General features: G+C 34.4%; 2 protein-coding genes and 1 pseudogene across 2 annotated transcripts; all 3 read left to right on the forward strand.

Moving 5' to 3' along the window:
- Positions 1-8,450: 8,450 nt before the first annotated feature.
- LOC18053189 lies at positions 8,451-8,862 on the forward strand (annotated as a pseudogene).
- Positions 8,863-9,578: 716 nt separating this feature from the next.
- LOC112101150 lies at positions 9,579-12,688 on the forward strand. The gene is made up of 2 exons (XM_024191613.1): positions 9,579-9,748; positions 10,618-12,688. Exon 2 carries the CDS (start codon positions 11,021-11,023, stop codon positions 11,702-11,704), a length of 684 nt encoding a protein of 227 aa, XP_024047381.1. The 5' UTR covers positions 9,579-9,748; positions 10,618-11,020; the 3' UTR covers positions 11,705-12,688.
- LOC18053190 lies at positions 12,157-15,274 on the forward strand. The gene is made up of 5 exons (XM_024190828.1): positions 12,157-12,549; positions 12,690-13,150; positions 13,789-13,890; positions 13,997-14,172; positions 14,719-15,274. Exons 1-5 carry the CDS (start codon positions 12,157-12,159, stop codon positions 14,733-14,735), a joined length of 1,149 nt encoding a protein of 382 aa, XP_024046596.1. The 3' UTR covers positions 14,736-15,274.
- Positions 15,275-15,582: the final 308 nt, after the last annotated feature.

The raw sequence follows: 15,582 nt of genomic DNA on the forward strand, positions 1-15,582 counted from the left end.
CAGCAGGAAAACAATCATCCTCAAACATCATCTTGTAGCTCAATTTTAGCACCAATCAATAGAATTGCACCTACAAAAATAAAACATAAGTAAATCACTATTATTAAGTGCAAAACATCGATACTAAAGGAAGTAAACAATACAAAACTAGTGCATAAATTACACTCTAACACTAAAACTATAAAGATAATAATTTAACAGAAACTCAAATTAAAGGAGAAAGAAATAATAATAATGAAAACCTTGGTCAAAGAATCATTCACCACCACCAAATATGTACATAATCAATATATCAATTTTATTATCAATTTTTATTGAAACTATCAACCGTAGAAAACAATAAGGTCTATTAATCGTTATCTCTTATTCATATGTCGTTAGGTAAAACAAGTTCTCCATCTAATCTCTAACAATTAAATAATTTAAATAAGATCTTTAAATTTAAGATAGTGGAAGCATTAAGTATAAAAAGATATTAAGGTGATTAAGGTGATAAACACACAAATTCAGATTGTCCAACCGAAGTTATGTTCTCCAATTGCAATCACTAATTCAAATTTGCTACTAATGATTAAAATATCAAGACAATTATGGATCAAGTACTTTAATCTAACAATAGAATTTATTCAAGACCTATCTAATTCGCTACTCAAATAAGACAAGAATAAAATCATAAATATTAATTATAAAATATCATAAACAATTTCAATTAAATAAATTGAATGATAGAAATTAAATATGAGTTATATATATCATGTTTAGGTTTTCAATCCATCCTCAATTAAATAGAAAATCTAGTGTAACATAACTGAATTGGAAATAAAAGAATTAATAAAACCAGTCACGGAGATTAATCCAAGCGGTTGTCTCTGCTTTTGTCTATAATTAGCCAAATAGCTCTTACTCACCTGTCTTCTGCCAACTCCTCTTCGTATTCGTGTTTCTGTAGAATGGGGGCTCTCGGGTTTGTGCCTCTTTTGGTTGTGAGCGGCTATTGGTTGTGATCCATTGCTCCAAACGCCACAGACCATGCCTTTATATAATGATTTCAAAAACCGATCAAGCAAGGTAAGATTTACGCATGCATTTAAATTGGTCACGTAAATATTGCATGCAACTTACAAAACCATGCACATTAAATAAACTACTATTTTATGCACACTTGTTCCTAAAGTCTTCATTATTCCCCACGTGATGGTTGTAAGCTTCTGCATATGCATGAATTAATTTTATTGGCCTCGGTTTGATCGGCTTGAATTCCACATGCATGTATGCTAATTGCTTCCTGGTGCTCCACGTGAATGCATGCATGATGGATAATTAATTTGCATCTTCCTTAGACTTGTTTTAATTACATTTCTTTATTCCTTTCTTTTTCTGATTTTTTCGAAGTACATTTCTTTCTGAATGCTTCGATTTAATTTCTCTTTAATCCCAGAATATACTAAAATAATAAGACATAAAAATTAAAATTAAAATTAACATAATAAAATATAATTTAACAAAATAACTAAATTAAAAATTAACTAAAATAGTTGGAATATTTTAGACCAAACCAAGAAAAAGATGGAAAAATTAAGAGTAAAATATAGAGAATATATCCTCTTATCAAATTCCCCTACACTTAACCTTAGCTCGTCCTCAAGCAAACACTAAAACAAAAAATACAAAACAAAATGAAAACTTAAATTAGTCCACTTTCATAGGAAATCATGATTGTATTTAGCATATGCTACAAGCCTTTAAACCCTTAGGAGGCCCTAATGGATGAGTTATAGTCTCATGAGGGCTTCAGCGATGATACCCACAAACATCATTATTTTTCTTTTTTTTTAAAAAAAAAAAAGCATAAGAAGAAAAAAACTAACCTAAAAAATTGCATAAGTTATATAGCTCAAGGAAAATTTCAAAAATTGTCAAAGTTTTAACTTTTAATTTAATTGTTAATTTCATCTCTCTTTTGATTCTTATAATGTGTGTGTGAATCAATTCAATCAAAATCAATTCATAAAATCTTCAATATTAACAACCTTTACCTTAAACAAAGAAAAGAATAGGTCAAACTAATCTTATTGTTTTGATTTCCATTTTTTTTCTCACAAGCATTTATGTGCATTTTATTTTGATTTTTCTTTTTACCACATGCACTTGATTGATTTTTTTATTTTTTTCTTTTATTTTATAAATATCCATTGTTAGGAGCTTTCACTCTACTTTTCAATGTATCCTTTTTCTCATGCTAGTTAAAAGCTCTTTCTCAGTAGTGGAGTAGTTAAGTTGTGCATCATTTAGCGTGTAGTAGATGACATGAGGAAGCTTGCCCACATGCTAGCCCAACATGGCTCCAACAACATAGTTACTAGCATTGTTTATGATCTCAAATGGTAGATCCCAATTCGGTGGTTGAATTACATGAGTCGATATCAAAACCTCTTTCAACTTCTCAAAGACTATCTGGCACTCTTCATTAAAGTCAAAACTCACATCCTTCTGAAGCAAGTTGCGGAGGGGTAATGCTATCTCCGAGAAGTCCTTAATAAACTTGTGATAGAAACATGCATGACCAAGAAAGAAAATAACCCTCCTTCACACTGATGGGAAGTGGTATAAAGCGAATAAGATCTATTTTATTCAAATCCTGCCAATAATGAGAATATAAAAATCTATCTAGCCTTTCTCCCCTTAATTTTTTCGAGCCAAAATGTCGATTAGACCACTTAAAAAGATATCTAGAACAATCCATATCTATTGAATTATAGTCACAAGGTGCCTACCAAAAATCTGCAATGGCATCCAAACATCGAACTCGTCCGCCAATTTTCTCATTCAGCTCCAACACTTTATTAAAATCACCTTCACACACTCACAATAAATAAAAACTAGAATTTAAGCAATAAAGAAGTTCATATGTGTGTCTTTTCATACCTGTCTCAAGATGACCATAAATACCAATGAACCACCAAGATAGTTCTTTATTCTTCTTAATAACAATATCAGTATAATGAAGACTATATGAACGAACATTAACATCTAACTCATGTCAACACATCAAAGCCAAACCACCCCCAGAGTTAGAGCGCCCAACAACTAAACAACAGTTATATCTTAATTTCCTACAGTCAGATTCCAACTTTGTGACCACTCCTTTAGTTTCACATAAAAAATACAATCTTAAGCCTCAACCTATGAGAATTTTGTGAAGTGTTTGGAATGTTAGATGATTCCCCAAACCTCTAAAATTTCACACTATAATCTTCATGGTAATTGGCGGGGCTGCAATATAATACCGTTGATTCATCAGTAAAAACTATACCATAATGATTAGCACCCATATTAGAACCCTTCTCCCCACTAACACCACTAGCTAAAGATGAAGCTCCAGACCCACATGGCTCAACACACAAGTTTTGCCTCCCCCCAACACCTGATCTAAGCCTTGTAATAATTGTTTTTTCCCCACCTCATACAGGTACAAAAGGTAGAGGTGAGTGAGCCTGACGAGTCATCTTCTTCAACTTTAAATGATTATTTAGTTAAGAATTCACCATCTTAGAAGTTAAAGATTCCAGGAGAACAAAAGCATTCACCATGTTAAAAGGTTGGAAAATTTTGCTAACCATTGTAGATTTTTCATGTGAAATTGATCTATTTATTTTCCTTTTAGATGGCTGCCCACGAAAACATATTACCTCATTGATTGGGATTTTGTTATTACAAAGAACATTGTCAACAGGCCCAAATATATTTAGATTAAAGTCATGTGATACACCATGTTCTTATACTACATCAGTAACACTGTTAGGGTGTGTTTGGTGCACCGCACTGGACTGTATTATATTGTATTGTATTAGAATGGTATGTATTAAATTGACATGTTGTATAAATTATATAGTATTTGGTGCTGAGCTGTATTGTATTATTATCAATTATTCTGTGTTTGGCATATAACATGTACTGGATTGTTTTAATGTTTGTTAAAAGTAAATAATTTAAGTAAATAACTAACCTTGTTATATTAAGTATCATAATCCTTGGAATATGGAATAATTTTTTAATGCTAAAAAGGATATGGATATATATAAAGAAAATACTCATATACAAATTTAATATTTTTATATTTGTTTCTAGATTTATGTAACTATAAGTTTCAAAGAATTTCGACACATAATTTTCTACACATTTCCTGTGAAAATTAATCAAAAAAAATAATTCTAATCAAATTACACAAGTAAAGCATATGATTTTCCTTTGTAGGGGAATTTTCAACCTTAATATAATCATTCAAAAGTTTATAAAAATTTGTTCAAATTAATAATACAATATTACAACATTACTATACCAAAATATCAGGTTGTGTGAAGTACACACCTGCACCCACATGCTATAACTATACCAAAATATGGGGTTGTGCTTAGTACGGACATATTTTCTATACCAAAAAATTATTGGCTTTAAAACATCACAACCATTTTAAGCAACATATCAACCTTGTGCTCTATGCAAGAGCATATGAACAAATGTTACCTTATGCTCACCTCTCGAGGACTTGAAAACTGAAATATTATGAGGTTCTTTTAGAATTAGCTCTAGGGCTAGAAGTTCTTCTTCAACAGAAAGTCCCATAGTTGCAAGTTCATCAGAAATGTCAAAACGATCTTCTTTGTTATCGAACATGCGTTGAGCTATTGTATTCATGTTTTCAAATGATTGGCTGATCAGATTAGCAATCTTATCAATGCCAGCCTGCAAGTCACTCTCTGATCTAGATCTCTTCCTACTTGGTGGTTGTGAGTGAGCTCGAGCAGTGTGTTGAGAACTTGAAGGTGGTGTAGCCGATATTAGAGAGCATCCATCATCCATTTCATTATCATCATCGCAAATTTCTTCTTGATTTGCTTCGTCTTCCATGTCAGCGGGAGTTTGAGCTCCATGTCTAGTAGCACGGTCCTTTCCAAATATGTTTGCCAATCTTTCATAAAGTGGGAATGGCTTGCCTCTCCAGTTTCCTACAGCATTATGAGACTACAAATATTTAATCAAAATGTAGTTAGATACAGTATATAATAAAAAATAATAAAGTTCAATATAATAAATAGTCAAAAATTTAATAAACTTGGACATAACAATTGCTAAATGACTATCAATCTCCAAAAAGAAAAATTCAAAAACTCGCAAATGAGAGTAAATAAATTCAAAACTTTTAAAAATTTCTCTAACCTGAACATATGAATTCCAAACTTCATCACTATCAACCTCTACACATTTTTTTACATCATTCCATCCAAAACCGCTCGTGTTCAACATATCAAACATCAGCCCATATTGTTTCTTCCATTTCCTAATCTTGGAGTCAATATGAGGAGAAGCCTTTAAACCACAATTTGGTAACTTTTGATTTATTACCTTTTCAAGATGTATAAATGTACCAGATTTGAATCCATTATCAGCACGACCACCGCTTACAACCACTGCATCTAGTGCATCCAACAATGCTTCTTCTTCTACATATGTCTATGCTTGCCTTGTACCTGCCTTGTTTCCAATTGTGTGGCTTGCACCTCCATCCTCCTCCATTCCTATATGTTGAATTTGATTATATTTTTTGATATATAATTTAAACTGTAAAATTGTGAGCTGCATATTAAATCATTACCATAATTCTTAACTAAAAATATTAACAAAACATTTCATATTTAAATTGACAGATAAACAAATCACATAGTATCACATAAACATCTTTTGCCTTAATCATCTTTAATCTTGAATATTAAAGTGCTAGAAATCTTTATCTTAATTATTCCCTAGTGATATAGCAATTAATATATCTATACTTATCATAGTCAATACGCAATATAAGCCCAGACATGCAGCAACAGCATTACAACAAGTCGTCACTCCTGTCTCTTTAAGCAAACTTTTTTTAACACTTTTTACTCACTTTTTTCACAGGCTCCTCCTCCTCTTCCTCATCCTCTCTCTCTCTCTCTTTCTACCCCTTCACTCCTTCAGAAACATAGCCAAAAAAAAAAAGCCCAGACATAAAACGTATGGCTTTTTTATTTTATTTTATAAGAACTTGAGACCAAGACCAAATTTCCTTTGAAATTAATATGGATCTAGTTAATATTTGAATGGTTAATAATGATTTGTTAAAGTTAAGTGCTGAAATTACCTGCATCAAAAGGATTTGGTAAAAAACTGTCCGTATTGTTTTCAGAAGTGAAGAAGAAGATGATATGGGTTGTGGACTTTTGGGTTCTTTTACTTTTCCTTTTTACTTTTATTGACCAAGCTAATAAAGACACAAGGGTTGGTGCAGGTCTTTATTGCACACCCAAATATGTATTAATTTTACTTTTTTATACAGTACATACCAATTGAATAATTTACCAAACGTGGGTTAAAAAAATAAGTGCAATACATACCCGCTTAATACATGCTACCAAACATGCCCTTAGAATGCAATTTTATACATGACCATCCTTGATTATTAGACCCCACAACATGCCCTCCCTCATCTACAACATTAGCGCTTTCAAAATTTATATCACTCACATTTTGAAATTCATCCAAAATTTTCACACCATTAATAACGATATCCAGTTTCTTTGGTGTTATCAATGATGCATTCAACTCTTCACTGCCACTCTTAATATTAGCCTTAACCACTAGTGGATTTTCTAGTCGTTTGACGAAAGCAACAACAATCATTCTCATCCAATTCCCAAACAGAAGAGTGGTGTGGGAGCCATCCTCTGCCCTTACTAACTCATGCACCCCACACTTATGAAATATATGCCTTAACCTATCACAATGAAAATAAAAATTTAACAACTTCTCATATAGTACCAAACATACATTTAGGATCCAATGAATGAAATTTCACACGTAAACCAAGTTTTAACGAATAAGAAATATCAAAGGTAACACAGACTTTCAGATACTTTCCCATACAATCACCAGATGATCTCGTATCTACTTTCTCCATCATTCACTGTATACTCTATAGAAGTTCAGCTATCTCTTTTGATATATACAATAAGGGCACGTTATAAATTTGCACCCAGAATGCCACTTTGTCAGAACATTCCACAGTCAAATCACCATTACCTTGCAATGGAGTGAGAACAACCAATGTCCTATCAAAATGCCATGGGCCAACAAAAGAACTCGTCAGCTAAAACAGAACAAGAATACATTCTTCTCTAAACATTTGATCTTAACTCCCTGAATGTTCTTCAAATCGCTAGAAAATTCTTAGTGAAGGCATCTTTGGAAATCACCTGCTTCATTAATATCTTCCTAATCAAGTAATTCATTGCCATTGCCTCCCTTCACTTTTCGACAGCATCTGAGACAAAATCGCACTTGCTTTGTCACACAAAGCTAAAGAGCCACAAAGTTTCACTAATTCCATCGTACCCATCATATAGACCACCAATACCAATAATGGAAAATAGCGATAATATAAAAAACTTCACAAATTTAAAACAGCAGACCTAAAAAACATTAACAAAGAGCTAAACGGGAGAGTAATTAAGACACCACATCACTCCCTCATTACACCACTTTCACACTAGTAACTATTGGAAGAAAGTAGAGAGTTCATAGTACACAAATCTATAGAATAATAGAGTATTTAAAATAATTTTTAAAGCTCAAATAGTCCTATCCCTAATATTATCATTCCAAAATTTTCAATGGAAAAAATAAAATTCAGTGGTGCATAGTATACTTTAACAAATTTCTAAGATAATTTATTGTACATTATTTCATTCTCACCAATTAACGTAGTAACATACATCCAAGAGTGCATAATCATTCTTTTTTGAATAATTAAATGTTTATTCACATGCTACTTGGCGATAATTCATGTTTCTTTAGAAATATTTTTTATTTAAAAAACTATTAATTTTATTTATGTAACTTTTTAAAAAATTATAATATTATTTATTCACCATCTCCTTATTTTCCATAACACTGTTTATAAACATGAATTAATTAATTTATAGGAATATTTAAAGTGTAGCAAAAAAATAAAAATAAAACGGATCCTCCTGGATGGTTGCAATAGCGGGGTAAAACAGACAATTCTGCGGGCTGCCCATAATCCATCCATTATGGTATTTTGCTTGTAGAGTACTGATGTTTGCCCCGGGTCAAATCCCGGGTCAAACCCCGAAACAACCCAAAACGGCGTCGTTTCATTCTAATTTTTTTTTCTTTCCTCCGCTTTGAAACGACGCCGTTTAGAGAATAATAAACGCAAAACAAAAGCCCTTTCTTTGAACCCATTGCCCTTCGAACGGTCCAGATTCTGAACTCACAGAAACAAACGCCTCGCTTCACTGTCTTATATAAACAACTATCCCCTAAACTTGTCTTCCGTCGCCACGTTGCCATCACTTTAAAGTTTTTCCTCTGGTTCTGCAGAAACACACTTTCACAAAATGGCTCGCACGAAGCAGACGGCAAGGAAGTCCACCGGAGGAAAGGCACCACGTAAGCAGCTGGCCACCAAGGCAGCTCGGAAAGTTCGCTCCAACGACGGGAGGAGTGAAGAAACCACACCGTTTCAGGCCGGAAACAGTGGCTTTGAGAGAGATCAGGAAGTACTAGAAGAGCATTGAGCTTCTGATAAGGAAGCTTCCGTTCCAGAGGCTCGTTAGGGAAATCGCTCAGGACTTTAAGACCGATCTGAGGTTCCACAGCAGCGCCGTCGCGGCTCTTCAAGAAGCTGCCGAGGCTTATCTAGTGGGTCTCTTTGAAGACACCAATCTCTGTGCTATTCACGCTAAAAGGGTCACCATCATGCCCAAAGATATCCAGCTTGCAAGGAGAATCAGAGGCGAGAGGGCTTGAATAAAATGACGGATGTAAACATTTTAATAAGTTGTTTTTGTTGTTAGGGTTTGCTTTTGAGATGTTGATATGTAATGGGCCATTTTGGAAATCTTATGTAATGTACTGAATTTTTCTTTAGCTGTTTAGATTGTGCCTTCCAGATGCTTGTGAAAATGTCTGTTGAATGTTAGAAGTCTTGTTTTAGAAAAATTGAATTATTGGGCACTTTCATTTGCTTAAGCAAGTAGTTTATGAGCTCTCTCATCGTTGAAACAAATTTTGCAGATAAATAGCTCGAAAAAAAAGAAAAAAAATTCCAATTACTTCCTTCAATATTGTTCCTTGCTACTGCTTCTTCACCGTTAACAACAGACTTTTTTTTCTACAATTTCAACAGTAGAGCTTATTAGAAATCTTCTTTGTTCTCCTTTCTTCACCTTGAATTAAACCATGAAAGTACCGGAAAGATGTCTGAAATATTTGGTGTTCCCATTAGCGCCATGAGCTCTGCAAGCTTAAACTTTAACTCAGACCCAAGTTTAGTTCCCTTGACTCCTAATGCAAGCGTGCCAATGCCGAAACGTCGTCGTTTCAAAGCGTATGAAAGAAAAAAAAAATTAGAACGAAACGATGCCGTTTTGAGTTATTTCGGGGTTTGACACCCGGGGCAAACATTATTTTCCTTGCTTGTATTATCATCTACGTATTAGACACATGGCGCCCATAGAGAGAGATTCGACCTCATCAACTGTGATATGCCTACTCCACACTCTAAAAAAGAGAATATTTTCCTAACAATTTCAAGAAATCCGTTAAATAAAAATTGAAACAGACTCAAAAGTCAACCCCAAAAACCCATTTTTCATATTTTGGATTCTGGCGCGCTTCTCATTTTGTCTCTCAGGTACTTTCTTTTTCTTTTATCTTTTCCTTTTTTTTTCTGTTTAATCTTTTTGTTTGATCTAAATTCAATACGGGTGTCATAATTTGATCAGTATTATTCACGTTTCTTGTTTCAAAAATTGTCGTTTTCTTTGTATGTTTCTTAATTTGGTTAAAGGAACATGGATATTTCCTTTTAATTATATTTTCTGGGTTCTTTGAGCAGTCACAAGAACCCATCACCTGCACTTGGTAAAGTGGCATTCTTTTTCTTGTTCTTGTTCTTTTTTTCTACTTTCATTTTTTTTTTCTGGGTAGCAGATGAATTAAATAACTGTCTGAGAAGTACTTGAAAACGTGCATTTGAATAAATTACATGGTTTGGGTTATTTCTTGGGGTCATATTTAGTTTTACCCTTGAGTTATATTAGGTCAAGAAAAATAACTTTTGTTGGTAAAAATTAGGTGGGTTTGATTTAAAGAGATATTTGGACTTTTGTATGTACGCAAATGCCTTGATAAATTGGTTTGTTTCATGAGATGTGTGCTTGTACTGTTAGGTAGTTAATTAAATTCATTTGAGTATCTTATTAACTAAAATGTAAATTTTAGAATCATATGAATATATTTGGTTTGAGTGCTTGTTCATTGCATTTTATTCCAATTATTTTTACTAACTTTATCCAATCTTTGGTTCATATGATAAATGAGATGCTCTTTTGGTTCTTTGCTTTTCTGTTGCTTTAATATTTGACAGGCTGGAGTGGATTCTTGTTTCATTCAAATTCTGTTGACTTTATTGTTAACATGTTATCTGTCTCTAGTAGGACTTGATTTCATTTTGAACTTGATCGTGCCTCTTTTCTTTAACTTGTTCATTTCCCATTGCAGGCTTTGCTTTCTGGTGTTGATTTAGATAAGGACTGAAAATCGTTAAATTGATAAATGTTCTAGAGATGGAAGTTTCAGGGGCATTAGTTCAACATATAGAACGGGGAAATGGTATCTGTAGTTCGTCAAGCTCTTTAGGTTGTGCAGTTCTTGGTGACATCTGGATCTCTGAGGCTTTGAAGCCGTACGGAGATCTAGCTGTACCAGATGTTGTGTGTAATGAGAAGTCAAGATGTGCTGGATCTTTCCAATCAGATACTCTTGGTTTTAGTGATAAGCAGGTAAACAGCAAAGTGGATTCAATTACTGATGATCCGAAGTTCAAGAAACATTTTAGAAAGAAAAAGAAGAACAACAAAAGAGAACTTATTCAAGTAAAAAGATCTCCGATAAGATTGTTTCTATGGCAGGAGAAAGTAAATATGATGTTATTGATGCAAAGTCATCTTCTTCATCAATTATGGAGGATATACTCAATCCTGCTATAAACTGTGAAAAGGGCTTGGAAAAAGATACCCCACTGGTCAATTCAACTTCTCTATGTGAAATACAAGTGAAACTGTGTTCTGAAGATCTGAATATTCAAAACTGCAATAGTAGAACTTGCTGTAAAGTTCCAGATGAGAATAAGCAAGGGTGTGATGTCTGTAACAGTTCTCATGCTATCAGAGAAAGAAATGGATTTAAGAGCCACAACTTGGCATCTGAACTTGATGCTGTCCATAAGACTAGAAATCACCAACATATCATGACAGGGAAGGAAAATAGCCAATCAGTCTGGCGGAAGAAGCAGAGGAATGTAAGGGAAACACAAACCAGTGAGGGTAACAAATTGCAACGCAATTATCTACAGGGAGATGCAAGTATGCTTCAGAAGAACCTTTTTGTCGAGCACAACTCATTTTTTGGTAAAGGATTGCTGCCCACTCCAACAATTGAATCTTCTAGGCACATTGGTGTAGCAAATGCAGGAAATAACAAGACAAAAACAGATGTGAGAATCCACCAGAAGGTGTTGGTTGAGTCCTCTCGATGGGTTGCTCATCAGAGATTAAATAGGAGACTTGATCGACATGTGTCCCAATGAAGTCAAGTAGCCACTTGTGAATTGGATGAATATGAAGAACAGAAATTGAAAACAAAGGGATCCTTTAACCCTCAAAATTATTGCAGAAGCAAGAAAGGACTGGAATGTCAGGGGCATAATTTCTTGAGGCCTCATAACAAGTCTTGTTTATGTAAGAAAGAATTTTTAGAGGTGCCATTTGAACTGAAATGTTACAAGAATCCTTATATGGCGCAGAGAACTTGCAGTAGCCAGCATGGTTTTACCCATGGTGCATCCTGCCTGCATTCTTATTCTGATTTTCTTCTCATGGACAGCCAACTTGGGTATGCTCTCAACCATATGGTGGGGTGAAGATACCAGGGATGAGTTATATATCAGCTAGATCATTTCATGCTTCCACAAAAAGTGAATCATGCATAAAATTTGAACAATTTAATGAAAACCAATTCATAAAAGATGTTACTTCTAGAATGAATGCAAAGAAGTGGGTTGCTGTCGGCACTAAGGGGTCAAGTATTTCAGAAAAAACTGGTTCTGCCGGTATCTGTCATGTTTGTAATGGCGACTTGCGACTTTTACATGAAGTAGAGAAGGATGGCCGTTCGGGGGGAAATGTAATTGATCATCGTGCATCTGCCATGTTAAGCAAATTTAAAAGTACACACTTAATTGGTAGCAGCAGTTTGAATCTAGTTGAAACTGAAGCTCCAAATTCTGACAGTCGGTGTACCACAACAGAAGTCCATCACATCAAGAGTGCTGAAATTAGAATGAAATATGTGCAAAATTTGAAAGATGTTCAACAGCTTATCGTTGGCTTAATGGTAACAGATCCTCTAAATGCTGCTTACAAAAAGCAACTAGTATCTTAGGGTTTTGAGCTAGAAACAGGATGTCCACTTGCGGAGTTCGAAAGATTCCTCCACTCCGCTGCTCCTGCTATTGCCTCATTATATCAACACGGAAAATGTTCTTTGTGTTTGGGTGATCAGTTGTCTGATAGCTCCTAGCTCCTTGTGTAAGCACCAGATACCTAATACATCACTTTTTTCTGTTTGGAACTGGTACGAGGAGCCAGGGAATTATGAAAGTAGGGGATTCTCAGAAACTAAAAGGGCGGCTTACTGAATCAGCATCGTTTGATGCTCATTTTGTTCCTTATCTTTCAGCTGTTCAATTGTTTGGCTACTCATATCTATCTAATTCTTGTGGTACAAGTGAAGAGCGCTCTAACTCTGACATGTATATCAGAAATAGTTCAACAGCATTAGAGGGGAAAAATCTTTCGGCCCCAGAGCTGAAATTTGGCTCGATTGAAGAGAGTGTCAATTCATATAAAGCTTTCTGTCCTGAAGGCCACTCCCAGAGTTTCACTCCATCACCTGATCGCTCCAGTAATTGTGAACTTTTATTTGAATTTTTTGAAACTGAGAAACCTTGGCTGCAAAGGCCTCTCCATAATAAGTAAATTTCGCCACTAGCCTTTATCTTTCCTTTGCTGTATTGAAAATTATAATCATCAGGCAGTAGCTAATTCAAATTGCTAGGTTGATATACAATCAATTATTTAGAGTGGATGCTATTAGAACTATTTTTCTAAACTTGAGTCTGGCATATTTCTCTCACATGGTATTTAATCTGTAGTCTATTCATTAACTTGTAGAAATTGCATCTTGGAGTATTTATGATACTGCTGTAGGTTATTGTACGATGTGCATTGAGAGTTCTGCTTTCTTACCTCGAAACTTACATTGATATATTTACAGAATTCATAAAAGTCGTACATGAAAATGGTGATTCTACATAGTTGATTTGTAGTTCCGTTTCAGCTTTTCTTGTGTGGTGTGCCCAACCATTGCCCTAGTTGAAGGTTTGACATGTTTTGTCCTCACTGCTGTAGTTGTGTCTTCTTTTTATCTTGTTATCTTAATTCGTACTCACTCATAGTTATCCATTTCCAATCACCGCTAATCATGTAGGCTTTTTTTCGTTGAACTCTTTCTTCTCATTCTGTTTACAATTCATTGAAACCCTCATCATTTTTATTTGAAATGGGGTGTTAAGATGTATCTGGATTGATCTTAACTAATTACTAATTGCAGAATTCTGGATCTTTTTGATGCTGAAGCTTCTTATCTTCAAGTATTTGGTGACATATCAAAGTTGAAATCTTTGAAGCTGAATGATCTACATCCTGCATCCTGGTGAGAATCAGTCACCACATGGTGCTTTCATTTATTTACTTATTTTTTGGGGTGGGGGGAACCAATCTGTGACATTCTTATTACAACCTGAATAAATTGGTTTTAGGTTTTCAGTGGCTTGGTATCCTATATTTCGAATTCCCGAAGGGAAATTTGGTGCAGCTTTCTTGACTTATCATTCGCTAGGACATATGGTTATGAGAGATGTGCCAACTGATACCCTCAAAAAGAAAACACTGTGTTGTCTCCCCTGTGGTGGGATTGCTAAGCTACAAGGCACAGGTAAAGTTTAAGCTCTATATGTTCTACCCTTGTCATATATTGGTTTAGATTGCAATCTTCTGCCTATTTTCAGTGGTTCTGCTGCTACTATCCGACATGCATAGTATAGGTTCGTCCTTAATCAATTGTTCAGGCAGTCAGGTATCCAAAGTCAAAACTGAATAAGCTTTGCCACCCGGACCTATGACTGAGAAGGAGCTTGTTGATTTTCATCGAATTCCCATGGAGATTTAAGTTTTACTAAACTTGACACACGTGCCACATAGATATCATAATCCTTGAAATTCATGTTTTGAACTTTGAATCACGACCATGATGTTGTTAAGAAATAAATAAACCAAATTGTGTTCAATGTCTGGGTATATGTAGAAGCAGTGGGTTGGAATTCTTATCAGGATATCTAAGACTATGAACCCAATGGATTATAGAAATGAGCTATACATATATATATTTTAATAATTTCACTCATTTTGAGATAAGCTATAATTCTTCTCTGGATATTGATCAGAGCTGTGGTACAGCACTTCACAAGCTTTATACCTGCAGGCAGAAAGCTGGTTTGATCTCAAAGTACCTGAAGAATCCTCTTTCAAAGACTCTTCACTTTTTGACCGTTCTGAAATTCTTCGGGAACAGCTCAGAATACTAGAGGAAAATGCGTCTCTTTTTGCTAGAGGTTGTGTTTGGACGGATGGCATCAAGGTAGTCAATCGACACAAAGACTATGAGTTTTTCAGTTCCCATAAATAATACTAAGCTGACCATATTCAGTATTATAATACGATTAGTACCCTCTTTTCTTCAACCAATTACCATTGCAGATTTGGGTTACTTAGCATGAACAGATATTATAGGGGACATGCAGATGTATCATTTTGTAATGTGCTACTGCAGTCTCATTACTGCGTATAAGTTTTTGCGGTGCATTGGAAACAGAATAGAAACTGGAATATACAGAGGGGTTAGTTTCAGTTTTTTCATTTAACTGCATTGAACTTTATCGAACATAACTCGTCAAGATTTTGCTTCTTTGTACATTCTTGGCCCAAATGAAATTGGTGCTGCAATACACTGCAACAAATTCGGATGTTTTCAGTACATAGTTTTAGTTTTATTCTATCTATTTGTTTATCTTATCAATTCAGTTTGTCTATTTCGCTAATCATTCCAATCTTCTAGTCATTTTAATTAATTTGCAACGACTCTGAAGTATGAACTGGACTCTTTGTTTCACCATTGATGACAGTGAAATTCGACTTTAGATTACTCGTCCAACTGAAATGAAATTTCAAATGGTTGGTTCTGTTATGTTGTGTTCTGCATATAAACATATATTAAAATCATATATTAACAGGTAGATAAATTGTTATCATTCGAGTGGACATTATTAACAGCTAGAAAATAAACAAC

This window comes from Citrus clementina, unplaced genomic scaffold (assembly GCF_000493195.1).
Source record: "Citrus clementina cultivar Clemenules unplaced genomic scaffold, Citrus_clementina_v1.0 scaffold_2, whole genome shotgun sequence".
In the NCBI taxonomy this organism is placed as follows: domain Eukaryota; kingdom Viridiplantae; phylum Streptophyta; class Magnoliopsida; order Sapindales; family Rutaceae; genus Citrus; species Citrus x clementina.

What these genes read in the sequence shown, in the direction of transcription:
- LOC112101150 (XM_024191613.1), top strand. Translation starts at nt 11,021, where the DNA reads ATGGCAGGAGAAAGTAAATATGATGTTATTGATGCAAAGTCATCTTCT.
- LOC18053190 (XM_024190828.1), top strand. Translation starts at nt 12,157, where the DNA reads ATGAATGCAAAGAAGTGGGTTGCTGTCGGCACTAAGGGGTCAAGTATT. An exon ending in CAAAGGCCTCTCCATAATAA is followed by an intron (nt 13,151 to 13,788) that starts GTAAATTTCGCC and finishes TACTAATTGCAG; the next exon opens with AATTCTGGATCTTTTTGATG. An exon ending in GATCTACATCCTGCATCCTG is followed by an intron (nt 13,891 to 13,996) that starts GTGAGAATCAGT and finishes AATTGGTTTTAG; the next exon opens with GTTTTCAGTGGCTTGGTATC.